General features: G+C 45.0%; 1 protein-coding gene across 2 annotated transcripts in view; it reads left to right on the top strand.

Moving 5' to 3' along the window:
• The window catches only part of LOC147729596 (uncharacterized), an 82,300-nt gene extending 68,063 nt beyond the window's left edge, over positions 1-14,237 (top strand). For both annotated transcript variants that reach the window (XM_086958462.1, XM_086958463.1), the window contains exon 6: positions 13,644-14,237. In XM_086958462.1, the coding sequence (XP_086814588.1) occupies positions 13,644-13,789 (146 nt within the window). In that variant the 3' untranslated portion in view covers positions 13,790-14,237. The remainder of the gene's footprint in view (positions 1-13,643) is intronic.
• The last annotated feature ends 7,721 nt before the right edge of the window (positions 14,238-21,958 follow it).

The raw sequence follows: 21,958 nt of genomic DNA, 5'->3' as shown, positions 1-21,958 counted from the left end.
TTAAAGACCACAGAAGTAATATTACCCACGGCTTATAATAAAACGTCTTAAACGTTGATTCTGAAGACCAATCTGCACAACGCATAATGTCTTGGATATTAGATCCCAAACTATAAGCTTTCGACGCCATAGCGCCTCACTGAATGAGCACCAAAGATCTGTGTATCAATACCCGCTTCTTGCATTATGAAGCAAAGCCATCTGGCAATTGTGGCAGCCACCACTGGTCTAAAAGGTTTTTGCAAAGCAATCAATAATTGCGAACCACCTTGAGGCCTCAAGGCCTTTGTACAATCCTCATATGCCTTTAAACATTGGACTACACATACGACCTGTAATACAGAAAGAAACCCCTTCTAGGGTAAACACTCTACCTGTAACGTCGAGTGCTCTCACATCCGAAGACCTCCTGCAAGACGATAGACAAAGCAACATGGTAAGTTTGGCCGACAACTGTTTCCTATACAAAAGTTCAATAGTAGGTCATCTGTTAAACAAGGAGATGACTAAAGAGACATCCCACAGACCCGTATATTTGGGTTTAGCAACCCTTATCCCTTTCAGTAACTTGCAAACCACCGGATGCATGCCTACCGGTTTCCCGTCTATCTGAGCATGCCCCGCAGAAACGGCTGAACGGAAATTATTTACTGACCGATAAGCCAGACCGCCAGCTGCTCATCACGTTGGGTAACTCTGCCCCCAAGGGATCCACCTGTCTTCCCACACACCAATCCACCCAGTTTTGCCAGGCCGCGGAATAACGCTTCCTGGTAGATGGTGCCCATGCCTGCTTGATGAATTCTGAAGCTTTGCTCGAAACTCGTGGCAATTGCCACTGTTCCCTGAAAGCCTCCATGCCATCAGCGTTAGCCTGCCCTCCAACAGCAACGGGTGCTGCTCCTGACGAGGGCCCTGCAACAGCCACTCCTCGTCCGGCAGTAGCCGGGGGCGATCGCAGCTCCACTGCAACAACTTGGGGAACCAAGCTTGCGACGTCCACCACGGTGTCACCATGACTACTTCCGCCCGTTGTCTGATCACCTGTGTCATTACCCTGGGGATTAACAAAAACGGGGAAAGGCATACTGAATCCCCTGCGACCAATCCTGGAGAAAGGCATTGGTTGCAGTCGCCATCGGATCTGGCCTCCAGCTGAAGAACCTGGGAATCTGATAGGTCAGCCTGGAGGCAAAGAGGTCCGTCTGAAAAGGGCCCCAAAGTGTCTGTAACCACTGAAATACTTGGGGAAGCAGCTTCCAGTCGCTGTAATCCCTGAGGTGCCTGGAATTCCAGTCCGCTACCTGGTTGGACTGCCCCGGGATATACTCTGCTACCACTGAGATCTGATTCTCAAGACAATAGTGCCAAAAGTCCTTGGCCATCTGGACAAGAAGCTACGACCTCGTGCCGCCCAACTTGTTGATATACCTCACTGCTGAGACATTGTCCAGTCGCAGGAGGATGCAGCAAGAGGTCTGCCTCGGGGATAACGTGCGAATCGCAAACGACCCTGCGAGCAGTTCTTAAGTAATTTATGTGTAACGATAGTTCTTGCGTTGACCATCTGCCGCCTGTGGATATATCTCCGCAGCAAGCGCCCCAGCCCCATCTGCTGGCATCTGATTAGATCACCACCTCTGGCTGTGATCCGAAGATCGCCCTGCCGTTCCAGGCCTCTACATGACCGAGCCACCACTGTAACTCCGTTCGGACTTCTTCCGACAGTGGTATGGAGTCCGTGTACGATAGTCCTCTCTGAAGATGCTTGATCTTCAGGCGCTGAAGTGCCCTGTAATGAAGGGGACCTGGGAATATCCTACTAAAGGGAAAAGCCTACCCTAATAAATTAAACAGTGGCCCGAAACGGGACCCAACATATTAAATAACCCACAGCAAGGAGCTCACCTGAGGGTCATAGAGAGGTCACACGGTACACAGAAGGTATTATAGAAAAATATAAAAATCTTTATTTTCTTTTTTCCATATTTTTTCTATTTCATCAAAACAGACTTCATGAAAAGAGTGTAATGTTTTGATACATCAATTCATAGAGTTTTAAAACATATTCAAATAGATATTATATATATTTTCAACATCATCACCCCACAACACCTCTCACACACCACATCCTCTCGTATCTTTCATTCACATCCAGACATTCAACAAAAAGAATAACACATTCCTCAACGTAATCACCAGAGTGACACAGTAAATAATAGGATCCTGGAAGATCTTCGTGGCCAGTTGCCAGACACAGGATCCAAAACACACGTAAAGCCAATGCGCGTTTCGGTGCTCCGCCTAGATGAACAGGCGCACCTTCATCAGGGCTCTCACGTTGAGGTAGTGGGGGACACAACGCATAAGCAAAAATAGTCCGTATTCAATCTATTGTTAACAGAAAACATAATCACATTTTTAGAATATACACCACTTTGAACCGTGCCACCATTCCAATTTCTTTCATTTGTTTTTATACATATGATAAATTACAAACATCAGCTAAAGAGAACAATAATAGTTCATAGATAATAAACAACATCAATTATGAAGAACAATAATAGTTCATACAATATACATCCTGTGATCTACTGGATTCAAACATAAACCCAAATTTAGGTGAGCTCCAGTGCTGAAGAGATAGAGACCTGGGAATATCGCCTGAATCAAGGAGGCCAAAATTCCCACTACCCTGGCAATCGCTCTCAATGTAACCGTCTGGCTGTCCAACAACTTCACAATTTCTCTTTTCAAGTCCCTCAATTTCGCCTGAGGTAGACACAGTTGTGCCGCCTGGGAGTCTATCGTGAACCCCAGGAAGTCTATCACCTGTGTCGGCACCATTACCGACTTCTTCTGATTTATCACAAAACCTAAGCTTTGAAGCAGCGTCGTCGTCATGACCAAATGCTGCTCGAGCGTGGATTGGCTCTGAGCCAAGATCAAGATGTCATCTAGGTAAATTATAAGTCTGACCCCTCTCTCTCTGAGGTGGGCCACCACTGGCTTCATCACCTTGGTGAAGCACCAGGGTGCTGAGGAGAGCCCAAAGGAAGAGCCAAATATTCGTAACACTTGCCTTTCCAGAGAAACTGCAGGAACCTGCGGTGTGGAGGAAAAATTGGTATGGACAGATATGCGTCTTTTGAGGTCCAATCGGACCAACCAATCTCCCTCCTGCAACAAATCCGCAAGAAGATGGATACCTTCCATCTTGAAATGGTTGTAAGTAAGGTATTGGTTGAAATCCTTGAGGTTGAGCACTAATCTGTATCCCCTTTCTTCTGAACAATAAAGACATTGCTGCAGAACCCGCGAGGTCCGCCTAGGCATTGAACAATCGCTCGCTTCTGCAGCAAGTCTGCAATTTCTTCCTCTATCAAACTGCGATCTTGTTGGGAAAAATGGAGAATCGGTGGAGGAAACGCTTGTGTTGGATGAGAATAAAACTCAAACTGAAACCCCTGAACGGTCTGCAATACCCAAGCATCCTGAGTCAGAGCCTGCCACTGAGGAAGACAATGTTGTGTTCGACCCCCCCCAAGGGCAGTAGAGAGTTATCTTGTACACTCGCCTGTACTTTGCTGTGACTTGAAATTCGCCCTGTTGTTTCCCGATTGGAAACGACCTCTGTTGAAGCGTCTACGGGACGGGTAAAAGTGGAGTCCCACTCTCCTCTTCCGCGACCATAGTCGCCGCGCTGGGAGCCTTGCTGGAAGCCTCGGCCTGACGAGCGGCCCCCGCCTCGCCTGGCTCTGTTGAAAACACCCTGGTTAAGGGCTCTTTTGATACCACTCTGGGCTTTGTCCAGTGCGGTGAATGTCCCAACATATTTCGAAACATCCTTGACGAACCGGTCACCGAACAAGTGACCACCCGCCAGCGGACCTGGCTCTGCCTCTGCCAACTCAGCCAGGTTACTGTCCATTCTTAGGAGCAAGGACGTGCGTCTCTCCGAGGAGATCGCACAGTTTGCGTTTCCAATGAGGCAGATAGCGCGCTGGGTCCAGCCTGCCAAAATGTCCGGGTCAACTGGCTTCGCCCCTTCCTTGGCCGCCAAAGCCATCTTCAATATTTTCGCTAGGGGACCCACAACGTCGAGCATTTTATCTTGGCAACCTCGCCAAGCACAGTCCAACCCACGTTTGGGGTCTTTAGAGAATTTCTTCAGGAAGGTGAGCATGCTGGCATCGATCTCCGGAGTCACTGCCACGTTGTCTGGCAGTTCCGGACGTGGACATTCAGATTTTAAACGATTACAGACTTCTCTAGAGAAGCTTTTCCGCATGTTTTCGTGGAGGTAATCCGACACTGCAGGGGGTGGAATCCAATCCGAGGACTGGGGATGCATAATGTCCGAGGGATCAAAGGTGAAAGTAGTATTGACCTGCTCTGCCGAAGCTTTGGGCGCAACTTTGGTCTTCTTAGGAGGAGGAGGTGGTTCCTCCGAGGAATTTGTGTCAGTGTCTGTGTTGGTGGTTGTCGTATCCGTATCCACCGGAGCAGGATGCTTAGCTTTCGCCTTCCCGCCTGCGTAGGTGTGTTCTGCCATACCTGTCGCTGGCAAGGCTGCCAGAGTCTGAGAATGCGGCCAGTCTTTCTGGGTATTCGCGCTCGTGGCGGTAGACGAGGATTCCCTCGTCTTCGGTGTCTTCTTTTTGTCATACCCATGACGCTCAGCAAAGCCCTCTAGTTGTTTCCTAATAGGGCGTAGAGCCACAGCTAGTGCCTGCTGCACAGTTTGAGGAACTTTAGTTTCCATGGCTTTATTTACTGAAGCCTGGACCGAAGCATCTTAAGCTTCAACAATGTTGTCCTCTAAAACAGCCTCCTGCTGTCCATCACCAATTTCCTCCTCTCCTCCATAGTATTCTTCAGGGTCCTGGGCCCACTCTTCCATACTGATAATGCTTGGATTGATATCTCACAGGGACAATCCTCTACTGTCCACACTCCGGAGGGGTAATGGGGGGGGTGGGGGGGGGTCAGTCCACAGCACACTTGTCAAATTTGTAACTTTACCCAAACCCCCTCAGCAATGCTGTAATCAGTATGGTCAGTGACCTTGGCCAGAGTATCCCAGGAGCGTGTGCACACTCAACAAGGCCTCTATTTTACAACCTGTACACACTTGATTAGACAGGCGATCACACAAGGAGCCTGCCGGTGTGGAGAACGCACAGCCAATGCGTTCCGTGTCTGCTTGGGAATCGCGCCGAGGCGCGCAGCCCAAACGCGACCAAAATCCAACCAAAAATAAGCCCAAATTGGTTGTGTTTGGGCGCGCGCGCCGGCCGTGAGTCACCTGGTCCTAACGTGCAGGGCGTATCAGGGAAGCCCAACGCGCGCCGAAGGGCTACCGGACAACGGGCTCTACTGGACAAAGCGACCGGCTCCCTGCCGGTTAGAGACCGTGCAAAAGACGTGCCAGAAGCGCGAGTGTCAAAGGAATGTCTGAAACCGACGAAGAGCCCACGATGCAAATATGAGGCTCCTAAGCGCCGTGGAGCGCAGCAACAAGCTCAACAATCTCCTTAAGAATGTACCAACTTCTAAACCAGATTCCCCAAGGTAAAACCTTTAAATGTTATCAAAACAACAAGCAGTCAAGTAATGAAGCACAAAAAACATATCATAAGTCTTGATAAGAGTTAAATACCCCCCTCCTAAAGCAGAGTGAGGGTACCAGAAAATAGGTGCACTTAACTCTTGCTGTGAGCAGCAAAGAAAGAGGATGATGGGTGCACGTAAGGGGTTCTTATGGACTATGGGGGCGTGCCTATACTCATGTGTACTCATGGGAAATGTAGTTTGTTTTACTGTTTTTTATGAAAATATACATTTTCATTGGCTGCTGTGTTTATTGCAGTAAAGATTGAGAAGCATAATCTGAAGCCTCCGGTCCTGTAATAGAATCGACGCTGCACCTGTAGTGCGGCCAAAGAATGGATGCAGCTCCGCCGTGCGGCTGGAGAATCGACGCATAGCCTGCTTGGCAGCTGACAGATTGCTGCATTTTGAGTCCTGAGCACTGTCACCGTCGTCTGTGGCACCCGCACCTTCTCCGACGCATCACCTGCCTCGCAACTGTGAAACTGACGCAGTGCCAGCTTCGCCACCCCTGCGTTTAAACAGCGTGTCCGAAATTTCAACACATCGTATTTCGATGCTCTCTCATCGATGTTGCCCACCAGTAAGAAACTGATGCACCGTGTCTGGAAATCGACGCATCACCTCCTCTCGCAGTAAGGAATCAACGTAACACTTCCCCTGCCTAACATAAGGAACTGTGCCTTACCTCCACTGGGATTAAGGATTCGATTAATCACTTTTGTTTTCCGGCATCTCGCCTCCCTGTGCCTGTTTTCGTCTTTGATTTTTACGAATCTGAGGTACTTTGTGCTAAAACATTTGCACAGGGTGCAAACCTCTGTCAACTAATGACTCCCAAACACCTAGAGTCTGCTTTAGCAGTCTCGCCAGACTTCTATTTTCAGAAAAATTCCTAAATATAAAATACATAAGGATATACATACATCAAGGGGGTTCCAATCAGTGCTCTTCTCCATTGGTTTGTTCAGCTATCATTTACATTTTTCTTCCACCCACCACAACATACATCATGGGGCAATGGGTCAGCCCACTTCAGTCGTTGGCATTTCACATGGTGAGTGACCTTTTTTGTCAACAAACATTCTTATTCACTGGCAAAATAGTGCACTACAGTGGCACGGTTTGTGAACCAATGAACCTTTCATTTTTTGTTTTTTGGTTACTAGTTTTGCTTTTGCCAGTGCATTTGTTTTTTGGTGCTCCCGACAGCAAGCCAGCTCGCTTCAGCTCACATTCTTTTGTCACCTAGATTGTAAAGAGCAGTGGTCTTTTTACCGAGATAGTAATGCTGCAAACCTCTACAAGAATGTATAATTAATAGTGTGGTGGCTATTCTGCGAAGGCGATACTGACTTTATTTCATTATGTGAGGTGTTTGGCATAATTGATCTGCCAATTTGTATTACATATTTTTTTCATTTTTTTATAATTTGTTACTTGTGCTTTGCTTTTGGAAACACATTGTATAATTTTTTTTTTTTTTATGAGAGTCCCTGCCGCTCCCAACAAGCTGCTACCGGCTGCTTTCTGCAGCTATCTCGCATTCTCCCCTTAGTCCTAGATATATGAGGTGGTAGGTGTATTTCCACATGCTTAATATGGTGAACTTCATTCAGCGTGCTACAGCTATAGCGCAGTGGTTGCTCTTTTGCCTATGAAATGGTAGCGTCTTGTGTGTTCGAATACCAGTAGACGACTTTCATATAAATAAACTGCTGCTGTTATCATTTAGTTCTTTTGGGAGACTGGGCACTGCAGGTGGGAGCGCCTTGTAAACAAAATGAAGAAAAAAACACACATCAAACCCATAACTGTAGATAACACTTATACCTCTACTTGTTCTGTTGGCAAACGCAGGCTCCCTAATTTTTCTCCCTTGTGTGTAGTGTGATCTGTAGGTGCCGCTGAAGCACACAGCTGACCCATAACCAGGGGGACATGTGGCTGATGTATGAATAAGAAATGAAAGGGCTGGGTGAGAGGTTGACTCAGGAAATTGAATTTTGTATACAGGGGTAGACATGACATGAGATATGTACCCTAGTTGGGGTGCCACCTGGCCGGCTGTAGACCTGCATTTCTGAAAATGTAGTGTCCGGCCGGTAGAAAAATTGGAAAAATCATATAAAGTCAGAATGTTTTCCACTTATCAGTGCATACTTTATAATGGAAAATGTAAGAATTAAAACACCTTAAAATATGTTCTTCAGCTGCTCAAATGACTCAAATTAAAGTACACAAGACAGAAATATCATGTTAAAAAATGAATAGGGACAAGTTAATTTAAAGTTCTACTAAAAACTCAGAATGTTAAAACGTGAACAGATGACCGGTATTTTTCTCCGGGAAGAAGTGGCAACCTCATACCCTATCATGAATGTATGTGGTTACGCAGGACACAAATGTGACTTTATTTTTGTGCAATTGCAACTTCTAAACTGCCGATGTTTGTCAGAATTAGTGCATGTTCTCGGAAACAGTAAGCATTGGGTTTGTTCTGCTGTCTGGCGTATGCAGGCTGTGCCACTGACGCAAAGAATTTCTTGAGGTGGGGTGTCATGTGGGTTCGTTGAGGAAGGCCAAGGATGAATCTGGCTGCGGCAGGATATGTTGGGTGTCATCTGCATAGGAAATTAAGTTGAGACTATGTGATCTGGCAATGCTGCCCAGTGGGGTTGTCTATGCGTTCAAGAGCGTGGGGCTGAGCCTTGGGGGACACTGCAGGTGATCTGCTCTGGTTCAGAGGTGAAAGGTGGGAAGTGGATTCTCTTGGTTCTTTTGCTTAGAAACGAGGTGATCCATCAAAGCACATCCCCCCCTATTGGTTAAGTCAAAGGGTCTGTGGCCAAGGCTGGACCTGTTGGCTTCGCCAATGTTTGTTAGTTTTGATATTGTGGTACTCAGGCAAAATGCATGAGTGGAGCATGAGGCCGCATTATGCCTCTTTATGTAACCTTTTATATTGGTGGTTGCCCTTTTCCTAAGCGTTTACAATGTTTGTATATAGTACATCTTGGGCACTGGGCTAGCATGATTTATTCAGGTGTACACTATTTGATCAATTGGTGTATGCGGGCTTTGAACACTAGTCTGCTGGTTCAACAGTGGATAATGGAGACAGAACACCGGATCTTACTTTATGGACAAGGTGTTGCATCTAGGCATGTCCAACAAGCAAACCACTAACTTCATCCAGCAGCACCCAAGACTGGAAGAAGTCTTTGTCGGATTCCCCTAGAAGAATGAATGCACACCTCTTCTGCTCGGGCAATGGGACTCATCACCCACTGAGTGCACCCAAACGTTCATCACTGGTGAGAGGCACAAGACAGGGCTACTTTTCTATTGCTCTCTGAAACCCAGCTAGCACGTGGGTGGATGTCCCATTCCGTTCAGGATTTTCAAATGTAAACCAACTCTGCATTAGAGGTTATTGTGCTTATGGTGATAGTTGATTATTCCTCTATCCAGCTCCACCATCAACGACGGAAGCTGTGCATTTCTACCGTGCTGGCGTCCAGCTTAGACCACCCCTCAAAAGACTGGGAGGGCTGGGGCAGAGGTTTCTTGCAAGCCTTTCTACATTTTCAAATTACTATTCATTCTTGTGCACAGGAATGCACACAGATTTTGAATGCATTAGGAAGATGTTTGTGGGGTGTAGTTCAGCCCAGATGTTTCCCAAAATTCAGGTTCGCGGCTTGTATCGCGATTGTTTTGCTCAGGATGATAACAAGTCTGGCCCACAACTTTGTATAAAGATCGTCGGCGGTTCAGTGTGGCTTATGTTTTCAAAGTATATGTGTACATTAAACACAATTTTATAGAGAACTGCTGGTAACAACTGTTTCCACTCTTTTAGGTTATTGTTCAACGTTTTTACGAGGAGGCCACCTGCTAAGACTTAGATATATGGATATAAACATAGGATCTACCCGATACCGCTGGTTCTTACATGCCTTCTTTACCATACTCGTTCCAGACACAGTGTGTACACATTACCTTCTATCTTCGGAGTCGGAGCCTGTGTAACTGGGTATTGTACTAAAAGATGTGGTATGCCAGGCCAAAGGATACCTCAGTGAGCTGAAAACTCACCACTGCCAAATGTTAGGTTCTTGACATCATCCTCAGCCTTCCACTCGTCTGTGGTTGTAACCACCATAAAATGGCTAATGTTTATCATTTAAATTACAGTGCCTAGAAAAGGATGAAGTACAGTGTTCAGTGCTATAGTCGCGACTTGGAGTGAATTTGGTTATAGTGCCTAACTTTGTATGATGTACTGTGGGGAAATCAACTCTTAAATATATGTCACAAAACATCATAAACAAAATATCCTGAATATAGGTTTGTGATCCATAACTTCACTGAAGGTACCATACCAACATGTATCATCAAAGTCCATGTGTTTGGAGACAAGAATAGTAAATCTGTACTGTTCTTCCCCACGTTTGGCACTTCACATTGTGGCTATGATATTTTTGTAGTTCACACGTACAGTCTTGGTGTTTCAAGAACATGTGGTTGTGCACATAGGTGACACACTGCATAGATACAGACCTAATGTGTATGCAGCTAACTGGTGATGGGCTCCTGAAATTCTTGAATACACCTGGTCCTGTGGCGGACCATTCGCTAGACATGATACATTAACGACATCGGCACACATTGTGCTAATTTTTTAAGTTGATTAAACCAATAGGACGCTTTACAATCTGGTTGACAGTAGCACAATATTCATTAATAAGAAATACAATAACCTTGTGTATCCCTGAAGGGGAGTAGCAGCGCACCTGTAAAATGTTTATTTGAGAAAAAATAGCTAAAGTGCTCTCCAGCCCTGGAGCTTTGGTTAAGCAGTGCAGCGGGCTGAATTTGTCTTGAGAAACTGGTTGCAGTATTCGGGACTCGCAAGGCTCAGTGGGTTTCTCGACCCATCCTGCTGCAGAGCACAGTAAGGGGATATCAACACGCATTAAGTGGCACCGGTAACACCTCGGATCCCAGCGCCTCAAGCAGTTAAGCAGTTAAGCATAGATGGCAAAATAATAGTCGCTGAATCTTCCAGGCCCGGGGTGAGTGTGGGGCTTTTTGGAGTTGTAGGTCCCTGGGAGAGGAGGACTGCTGCCCTATCAGTCTCTGCCCAAAAGAGCCTTAGCGCGAAACACGCGCTAGTGAAGGCGAAATGGAGGGCTGTTGAGTCCTGGTATAGGGGTATACCACGGCAGCGGAGAGACCCGTAGTCTGGCCACCACCGTTGTGTATGATACGGAAGCCACACCCACATTCTCCACCTGGCCCATCTCGTCCAAAATGCTTTTTCAACCATAAACCGGGTAAAATCCTTACATAATCACAATTATAAATGCAAACAATACCTTATCTGCAACGTATGCTCAATTGCTGTGGGACCTTCTTATTATCCAACTGGTAGTGTGAACAAGAGCATCCGAACCAATTATTTCTGCCCCCTGTTCTCAAACTCCTCAGAAGCTGAAGGTGGTTTTACTCAGTAGCTCCAATCCGGTATCAAACCAAGCTTGTGAGTGACCTGCCCACCAGCTCAGTCTTGAGCCCCACCACCACCACTCCTGGTCAATTCAGACTGTGCTCCCATGCTGTTTGTTAGGAAACCGCATGGGAGCAGCACGATTGGCTTGGTCAGGTGCTGCCAACGCTCCAAAGGAGGATTGGGGACTGTGGTAGCAATCACCCGGGCTCCCTACACTGTGTATGCAGGCAAGGGTTCAAGAGCTCATGTTGGGCTTAATGGGTAGAGCAGCGCTGTTTAAGATGGTGGCACTCCCCCGTTTTACCTATATACTACAATATGTTTTTAAAGATGAGATACTTTACTGAGGAAATTATGGGAGGTGCCCCCTCCCCCCCCCCCACCCCCCCCCCAAGAATAGCATTGACTACTCTACAGCGCTCCACTTATGAGGGCATTGCCTAATGTTAATTGATACTATAAGTTGCCACATTAAAACGTGATCAATGGCTGCGTCTATGCACAATCAGAAGACCCGGTGTTTTGATTCGACAGAGAGATGCTGGGAGAGATGGGCTATTTGCATGTTACCTACAGTGGGGAGCTGACTGAGAATGCCCCCCCAGCAGCGAAAAAGGTAGTGGCTGTATGGCATGAGCTTCAAAGAGAAAGGGATGCCGAGTGCTCCTCACTCCAAGGACCCCTTTGTTGATGGGCGCACAACTGAGATTATTATCTGGCCTTGCTGGCTTCCATAAGTGGGACATGTTAGCATACTGGTAGATGTATGGGATGCCAGCGGGTTTGCATAGATTCAAACCGAATACAAGATGCCTCCCTCTCAGGTATTCAAGTACCTCCAACTGAGACATGCGCTACAGGTTAGTATCGCGTTGGATGTGGAGGTTATGAAGTCCTTACCTCTGTAGAACAGATTGCTGGAGCGGCCAATACTCATTTAAGCAATTTCTCTCGCATACCAGACTCCGATGAGGAATACCCAAAGAAAACTTGAATGCTTGAGGGCAAGATGGCAGAGGGACGTTGGAGACTTAGAGGATGGGGACTAGGGAAAGGCGTTGGAATTCCCCAGGCAGGTAGTATGAAGACCTGTTACAGACTGATGCTACTAAAGATCCTGCTCAGGGTCTGTTGTACCAGAGCTCTCCTGCTTACATTAGGTAAAATCTTGGATGAGGACTGTTTGTAAGGGTGTGAACAGAAGGGTACCTTCTTCCACACACTCTTGGAGTACCTGATCCTAGGTGAATTCTGAGACGGGGTGACACAGACTTCAGGGTGCTACTGATATCCGGATTACTCCGGAGACCCTATCCATATTGTTAAGGATATGGAGTGGAGCTGATGCATCTTCTTATCAGCACATATCAATTTACCTGGGGTTTCTCCTAGCCAAGGGAGAAGGGGCACATGATCCTCTGTGGCTCCTATGCAGAGACTGGGAAACGAAAATAAACATAAGCTATGCGCATGAAAAGGTGATTTGTAAAAGAAGGGGATGCATAAAGTTGTTTTTAAAAAGTTGAAAAGGATGGATGAGATATGTTTCTGGTAATTTAGCCGGTGACCTCAGTGGAGAGGGAGTGTTAGGGATTGGTTATTTGGACGGTGTATGCATGTTGTATTGTTTGGAAAAATCAATAAAATATTTTACAAACAAAAATAGATGTCTTGTTTTTAGATGGGTATAAATATCTGCAGAATTTAGCATCTGTTCGGTTACGCTGGTCTCTCACATACAGATATCTGTTTGGCTGTTGATCATTGACACCTTATGGATAGCTGTAAATGAAGCATACTGTAGATGATGAAATAATGTGTTCACCTGCTTATACTAAGCAATGTGGATGCTAAAGATATACATGGTAAAAGTTCCTCTTCAGGAACCAAAACAGCGGCTAAAAAATCGTCCATCTTAATGATATGTACACAGATCCTTACTAAATGGTACAAATAGGTCCAGGTCTTTTCTATGCTATATGTTAGCACTCTATCGAAAAATGTGACTGTTTGCGAAACAGGATTGTATTCAATTTATCTGGCACTCTGCAAAAAGCAATTGACAGAACATAAACCAATAGTAAGCAATGAGTGAAACATACAGCATTTGATAGCCAATGCAAAGGATGCTTTATATACATGTACGAAGCAGACACTAGCAGGTATTTGTTTGTTACAACATGGAAAGGGAAGGCCCAAAGCAGACAGAAAGAGTAAGAATGTTCCAGAGCTTGGCAGTTAGGGGAAAGAAAGCGCAAGAATGCTCAAGGATTAGGATTCTAGACTGCGTTGTTAGCCGCAATTCTCAGTTGGAATCTGATGGAATTGGTGAACAAGGTTAGAAAGGGGGGTAGGCCGTAGACCGATTTATAAACTGCGCAAAGAATGCGAAACTGTATGCATGTTATAGTCTTGATAAAAGTTTTTAAGAAATTTGTAATTTTTTCAATGTAAGATACTGGATAGATCTGAATAAAATATTTTACATTCTGGGTTTCCTTTTTTTCTGCAGCGGAGGAAGAGCTTCGTGCTTTACAGCAAGAATGTTCCAGTGGATGCTCGGTGGCGTCCCCTGCAGAGACCGAAACAGACCGGCTCGTGGATGCATGTTTGGAACGACTGGGAATGCTGCAGCGTCTTACTAAGAAAATGAAATGAGTGATAGGTGTTTAATGTATGACAGTTGAGCGATCCTGTTGACTAGATGTCCTATCACTTCATAATGGAGGCTGATGTATGTGGGTATCCTGTGACAGATTCTGGTGCACTGGCCACATTGGTTTTTATAGGTGATGGCATATGGGACAGAAAAGGATCTGGTTTTGTATTCATTAACCAGAAGGAGGAAGATGAGCACCAACATTCCATAGTTGCATGGAAGTCGGGTCCCTTCCTGGTTCTATGTTTGTTAGTGAACACCAAAGGTTATGGGGCCGTGATCTTTTAGTGGCTAGTACTCTGTGCTGTGTGTGAACACCAAAGGTTATTTTATGTAACAAGAATAATACTCAATGTTGAGGAAACGGACAAACAGTAGAAGGTCATGCAGAGTTTTACAAAAAAAATATTTTCATCTATCTGCCATGATTAAAGTTCTTTTTTTCAACATGTTATTTTCTCTGTTGTCTTTACAAAGAGTGCATGGATCCACCTAGCGGCGTTTAGCAGAGTGAAAGGTTGCAATGTGCACAGAAACAACACAAACAGCTTTCTCACCAATGTCTATCACCATATACAAAGTCTAATTTGGGGATATTAAAGGAAGGACACAGAAAAAACACAAACTTAGCAAACACTTCTTGAGTCCCTCTCTGTCCCAATGGGTATAATTGGTAAAGTCCTTGTCTTTCTAACCAATGTACAGCCTGTCATCCAAAAAGAGCTTCTACTTCACCCATTCACCCCTTACTGGTTAATACACCGCCTTACACCAGTGGCTGAAGCTACATCTCAAAGCATCAATGACAACAGCCAGCCTGTATTTTTGTCCAAAAAACAAATCCTGGAGTGGCTAAGCTGCATGCAGTCAGCTTCTTTCCTCATATTCTGGTGCTGCTATGAAACTGCCTATTCTTAAAGGTCAATGTATTAAGAAAATTCTCAGAAAGAGTGGTACTGAATCAGTCTCTTTTACAGGCTAAACCCCTTTATCCCACAACACCACTAATCCACTTTACGGAATTCTTGTCCTATTGTACATCTACAGGGGCTCTTCACTATGATTCTGCTCCGTCTCTTACAAAAGTTGAATTATTTGCTGCTGCCTGCTGTAAGTGATCACTCTGAGGATGTGAACTGCTTTATCTTGAGTACGCTCTCCCAGTGATTGTTTTGGATCTGCCCTGGTATCTCTCGCGTTCCACTGGCCTTCAGAGGAAGAGTTGGTAATCCGCTCTTCACAAACGATAGTCACAGAGGTTTACCCGGAAGGGCACAAACTCCATGTTCATTAACATTTAAATTATTATTTGAAAACTGGGGCCGGAGAGTGCCCTTTTTAGGTCTCGGCCTGATCCAGCGCATGCGCTGATTTCGGCCGAGACATTTAGAAGCCGCACCCTTCACCCGCACAAGCACGCGCGTGACGTCCACGCCACTTTTTTTCGTTGCGCACGCAGTCGTGCGCACAACTCGCGTTAATTTTGTTAAGTGCCCAATGCTTGTTTTTAACCCCGTGGTTCTGTTGACCTCTTTCCTTTTACCTGTCTCTGACCCTCTAACTTCTTCTCTGTATGCCTTAATCTGACTCTGTCACGCTGTCTGTCTCTTTCCTTCTGTCTTGATCTTGCGGCCTCCCTCCCTACGACTGTCTCTGTCTCACGATTTACTCTGGTCTCTTTCCCTATCATAGCCTTTAGATAGATTTTCCCAAAAGAGACCTTTTATTTTCCTAGTTTTGTCCCCCTCTATACGTAATGTTATGTCATATAATTTATGGGGTACACTAACTCTGGTGTCTGCAGTTTCCACCTGAATGTATTAATTCGTGTCCACTGTCTCCAGAAGATTCATCAGGATCTTGCGAGCTATGGTTACTTCTGCTGCGCTGTCTAGCATTGTTTGGGCCCATTCTCCGGTCTTGAGTTGTGTCCTCAGGATCCTCTGCATGTTTTACTTTGATACTGGCTACATTCTTTTTGGGAAATAGTAATTTTTTACTTTGATGAGCAGGTTCTTTGTCTTTGGACTTGACGGGCTCTTCTTTATGTTCTGACCGTCCTCTTCTTTCCGATTTCTGTGAGGAAGTCTGAAAAGATCGAGAGGGACGTGTATCAATATCTTGATATCTGTCAGGTTTTCTCAAATTGTCCCTATTTCTAAGGTTATATCTTTTCTCAGAGGGCTCCCGTTGTGGAGACTTGCCCCCCCCGTTCTGGAGATCAATCTCTTCGTTGGGGAGACCTTTCTCTGGTCTGGAAATGTTTTTCTCTGGGAGTGGTCTGTTTATTACCCTCCCACTTCTTTTTTTGAGTAATGAGATTATTCTTAATAAAAGTTTTTTCAGGATTTTCAGTTAGTTGTGGTTTTAGTGGTTTCCCACCCAAACTATCTCTACCTAATTCTTCATAGGATTTTTCAATTATTCTGGCAAGTTCAAAAGGCTGTCTGCTATATCTGTTTCTTTTAATTTTTGGCGGATCGCCACAGATGCTGCTTCTCCTTTTATGTTGGCTAGTAGTATAGCCGAGACCTGTTTAAAGTCTTTCAGTAACTTCATACCTAGATTTAAAGCAGGTTCTGGACCGTATTCATTTTGAATCTGTCTTAGTACATCTGGTATAACCGCCATAGACGGAACACCATGTGTTTTTGTGTATATTGAAGCAAAGACTGTTCCCCAAGTGTCACAGTCCTCCACATGTGGTGCAATCCCCATTGGTAGGCAGATTGTCAGAATTCTGTGTTTTTCGTGAGGGGTAGTATCAGGAAATACTGCCTCCTATTTGAGAATTTTTTTTAACTAACCAGAACGGAATTTGTTCCCGTTTTGCGGGTATTTTACCCATGCATGATTGTATATTCTGCGGTGTAATTTTATTTGTGTTCCCCTGGTGAGGGGTGTGCTGTGGAATTTGTATTGCCGGTTGGACTGTTAAAGTCCTCATGACATATTGTACAAATTGTCCATGTATTTTAATTAATTGTTTTAGTTGAACTAAAAGTTCTCTGTCTGACATTTTTTCAATGCCATGATGTGGTGTATAGCTGTCTAGAACCGGCCATGTGGCTCCTGGTCTACCTAGTGGACCGAGCCTGGTAATGTGATTTTGATGTTTTAGGGCGCCATTAAACCAGAGATCATGCTCCTGGTAAGTTAGTGGAATTTCAACGTCCTCGAAAGGGGCAAATTCCTCTGGAGGTTCATCTATTTTATAGTAGTGGAACTCGCGTGTGACACAGCATTTGCTGCTGGAAAATTAATCCATGAATAGAATACCTCTGTCTGCCGATATTCATGTGCCTCGACAACAAATATGACTGTACCACCTCTTGATGATACTCCATTTTCTATAAGTTTTATAGTTATGGTTCTCCTTACATTTACCGGGATGAGTATTGCATCCGGTTCATTCTGTTGGAGACTTGTGTCTTCCGCCAAAAGTTGAGTTGCTAGTCTAGCTCTCTCCCTTTTGTTCGTCACTTTCCGCCATTTTACTGACTGAAAGTTTGCAGATCAAGTTTCAAGGAAACAAAGATTAGGTGTACAATATTTTGGAACACTGTATCCTTTAACGTTGACTAAACCAAAAAACTAATACATAGGAATCTCTTCCTACTAAGTTTTGGCGGATATTAACCTTTTACCCACTCCAGACATCTATTGGAGTTTTTTTGGGAAAAGGGGTCTGTGTGAAAAGCACGACTGAGTTACTCTAGTATCTAGCGTTAAATTATCGCCTTACAAAACGTTGGGTGCCATGTAGTGTAGTTCCTATATTCCCAATAGGCTCTGCGCATTGGAATAACATAAACGATAGTTTAGACGTAGGTCTTAGGTCGACTAGGTCTCTATTGAATATGTTAGACTTAATCGTGTGTGCCAGCTAGCTCAGAGGTCCCTAGAAACTTTCTCGAATTCACAAGAAGGGATTAGCTTCTGACAACCATATAACATGACAACTTTGTTCCCCCTGAAATAAGGAATATCTCCAGATTCACGGAAACAATAGATAGTTATTTTACTCAGTCAATCGTGCATGCTTAGTTTCACCAGGAGTGCAGAGAAATGGAGAGACGGGCGTTTTCAATAAAAGTGATTATTTATTGAGCAGTCTTCTTTCTCATGCAAGAGAAGTGAATTGTCACAATTGCAATACTTGTCATAAAGTAAAGTGCGTACAGTAAAATGAGTATTATGAAATAATACTGTAAAAGCATTTATATGATTTCTAAGCCATAAGATACTTAAAATGGATAAAATACATACAATGATAAAATAATGACTAAACCTACTCAACGGGTGTTTCTAAGATACGCCTACCCCGGTCTACCTAACCTAAGCCTAGTACTTTGGAAGGAGTAGATGAGTTATAGTTTTTGCCAAGAATCTGAATCAAGAATTCTCTGAGGGTCTAATCAGCTCCGTACCTTGGGTATAGAATGAAGGAGGTCTTGTATCTCTCTCTCAGGACTCAATCTCCCAGCAGCCCGTAAGGGTGACAGGGAAACACTGGAGCTGGATTTCTCAGCAGGAGAAAAGACAGCGTCTTTCTCAGTGCGTCAGTGGGAGGGTCGGCTTCCTTCGGCACTCGCATCAGCAGGGCGTCGGGCAAGTAGATAGCCGATCTGCTCCAAGCCACCGTGTGTTGCTTAAGGCAGATGTTGGTATATTTATACCTGGAAGGTGCCGAGTTTGATGTAAGGTTGGACATAAGACGTCACTAAGAACTCGCAGTTCTTTCAGGACTCCAGGAGTTCTAGGACAAATCAATACCGAAGCAGGGGGAATTCCCGAACTTCTGGAGGCTTGGTTTGTTTAAGAACACGTGCTTTCTAGGAGTCTATGGGAGTAGCCTTGCCGTATTTGGACTGCATTGGCTATGACTTAATATGGATATGATTTTTATGCCTTTATAAGGATATGATTTGATATAACCACATAAGGGCATAAATCGGGAATGTGTTAAATAGGGTCCTAGATACGTTCACAACACCCACTCAACGTATAATGTCCATCATTACTAAATACTAAGCAATACTAAACATATAAAGAAGCATGTGTTTTCGAGCCCACCCCAAAATACATAATAAGCATTTGAATAGGGTCCTAGATACGTTCACAACACACCCTGAAGGAACTACAAATCCCAGAATTCTCACCTCTTGAGGTACCAGTGCACCCTTGAGCACCGTTTCACTCTGGAATATGAGCTACCTCGGAGCAGCCCCAGCAGCCGGAGAAACTGGAAACCCCTCTGCATCTGGTGCACTTACCACCCTGGAGCTCCCACGGCCTTGTAAGCACACTTCATTAATATTTACCAGCAAAACTTTCAGCCAGCGAGAGTTCAGGCTGTTTGTAGAATCACAGATCAGAACCAACTGCACTCCTTTCGAGAGCCAGGATTCCGGAGCAGGCCACGTCAGAACAGACGAAGGCTTTCGTACTGTGGGCAGACTGTGCCACTAGCAAATTATGGGGAAAACGATGGGGTGACGTGCTCAAGTTTATCTGAGCGTTGTTCTTCTTAGAGTGCATTCTAGTCCATCTTTTTTGTTTTTTCCCACAATGCCAATGTAGTCTGAGGTGAGTGGTGCACATCAGCCTATCTCCTGCCCAAACTGCCAGGCCAGGTCTCCTCCAGATGAGAACACCAGCAACCCTGACCACGTTCAATCTGAGACTGAGCACAGTGAGGACAGCATCAACATTTTTAGGTCTCGACCTACATCATTGCTTTAGCAATGCTGGTTTGTCGAGATTCTAGAAAGGGCTTTCAAAAGTCTACCCAAACTGCTGCGGATCGGGTACAGTTCATGTGAGCCAGGCGCGTGCACATTGCACATCGCACACCCACACCATTGCCAGCCACATCCCACACCATTTGTCTGAGCCTCATTCGCCCCCACAACACACTGCTGAGAGCACTTTCAGTTTCCCTCCTCCCCTCCCCGTCGGCTCCACAGAGCCTTGTAGCCGTGTCCACTCAGCATTTGTTCACAGCCATCCCAGGCTCAAGCTCTCCTTTCCTCCCTTTGTTAATTTGACCTCCGCAAGCTCAAGTTACTTTGCCCTGCCCACCAATTCCGCCCACCGCATCTCCAAACACGGATATACTGCTGTAGGCCTATTTTGCACTTCAATGCCCCGGGGTTAATTAAGCCTACACAGCTCGCCTCACCTCCATTGCGGGCCAGGCACACACACTATTTGGCATGTCTCTCTCTTACTTGTAGCAGCAGCTTTTGAATTTTTATCCGCGTTCCCGTTTCACTTTTGCTGCCTGCCACTATGTCCGGCGCCAGTTTACAGCGGTACGCCTTCTGTTGAGTTTTCCGCCCTGGGCTTGTTTCACTGCGCTGCCATCTAACTCCGCCCACCGATTCTCTGAGTGCGGACACACCGTTGTAGGCCTCTTGTTTCAAAATCTCTCCATGGCATTTACACGTGTTGATGTGAACATGATTGTTCTCGTCCCATTCTTATAATCAGTTTGCGTGCATTGGTGTTAGATGCAAGCCTACACGTAATAAATAGGATTTAGAACCTTAAACGCATTTGGATAGAATTAGATCTTAATATTCTTCCCATTCTTTAGTGGCAGGGTATTCTACACTTTTACGGCTTTTAAAAGCACCTCTGATAGTATTTTTACTGTTGAGTTTGTTTTACTATTGACTCAGCATTTTTGCAGGTCAATCGGGCATCATCCAGCGACTGTCCCGACGCGCCCCCCACATGCACATCATGACGGCTGGGTACTTAGTGACTTTTCCGCCCAGTGCTCCGTTTACAATGCGGTGAACGAATGCACTTTAAAGTCAAAGTAATTTATTGCTGTTTCTCTTCATGCCTGGTTGCTGCGCGACATCGCGTTACTTAAAGGTCATATTCTTCCACATAGTTCTGTCACTTTTTTTTAGGAACCATCAATCCCGAGGCTTTGTGTGCCTCAAGGACTCAGTCTTTTTCTTAAAAGGTACACAGGCTTATGTTTTTATTTTTTTGTAACTTTCTAAACTGAGTACCTCGTAGTTGGGAGTGGTGGTACATAATTGGTCCTTTTTGTTTTGTATTTATGATATACAGTCATTTGGAACCTCATAAATAATTTTGGCCCATATAATTCTACGAAGTGATATAAAGATTCACACATCTAAATGGAGAATTTTTGGGTATAAATACATTGCCTCCACTTGACTTAGCTCTACATTGTTCACGGCATCATGTTTAATAATTATTTTTGTTCTACCTTGGTTTTTCCTCCGCCCTGTCTACCTCCTCCACACACGCTCAAGCACAAAGGCACTCCAAAGGCTCCATGCAGGAGGTTCTGGAGGCATGGGCGTGCAAGCATGCCACCAGAGTCTGCCAGGCACAGACTCTGTCTATAACCTGTCAGCTCTGTGGGAGGGGGACAGGCCAGTGGGTAATTTTGGAGGCCAATTCCTACTCCCAGAGCCAACTGGGCACTGCCAAACACTGCCTTGTAGATTTTAGCATCCAAGGCACTGACAAAAGGGCTTTGCCAGAGGTCTCTCAAATCTTGTGTCAGAAGGGTGGGGGCATTGCAGGCTCAAAGGCCACATCCTTAGCAATGAAGGCCACAGTACAGGCACATTCCAAGTAATTTTAAACTATATAATCACAGACCTCAAATGCTCAAGCGTATATTTTGAGTTAACATTACTGTAATCATAAAAAATCCTTTCAAAAACTCCAATTACCTCGCCGGCCTTGTGGTGTAGGCAAGCAGTTGTGTTAAATGTTATTTTCTGGTAGAAAGACTAATAAAAATCGATTTAATCTAAAAAACTCTAATTAATGGTATGGTTATAATCCCAAAATGAAAACAAACATTTTCAATTCCGATAGATATCTATACTAATATAATGAAGAGAGAGCCCAAACCTTTGATGCGGGTAATCTCAGGAACCACAGAACCAATCACAACACCCAATACAGCGTTGGAAAGGGAAGTTGCAGCAGAAGAACATAGGCTATGCAGACGTCCACCATATACATTTAAAAGGTAAAAGAACCGTGCCAGCAAAGTAGTCCCTTGTGGGCGTGTCTGCGTTGTGCTGTGGGCGTGTGCTGGGGGCGTGACAAACGCTGGGGCGTGTGGTACGTTCCGCCCTTCATGCCATGTCTCATATCGTGTG

Source organism: Lissotriton vulgaris, chromosome 2_1 (assembly GCF_964263255.1).
Source record: "Lissotriton vulgaris chromosome 2_1, aLisVul1.2, whole genome shotgun sequence".
Lineage (NCBI taxonomy): Eukaryota > Metazoa > Chordata > Amphibia > Caudata > Salamandridae > Lissotriton > Lissotriton vulgaris.
The sequence above is the reverse complement of the archived record's forward strand: the minus strand, read 5'-3'. Positions and strand labels throughout refer to the sequence as shown.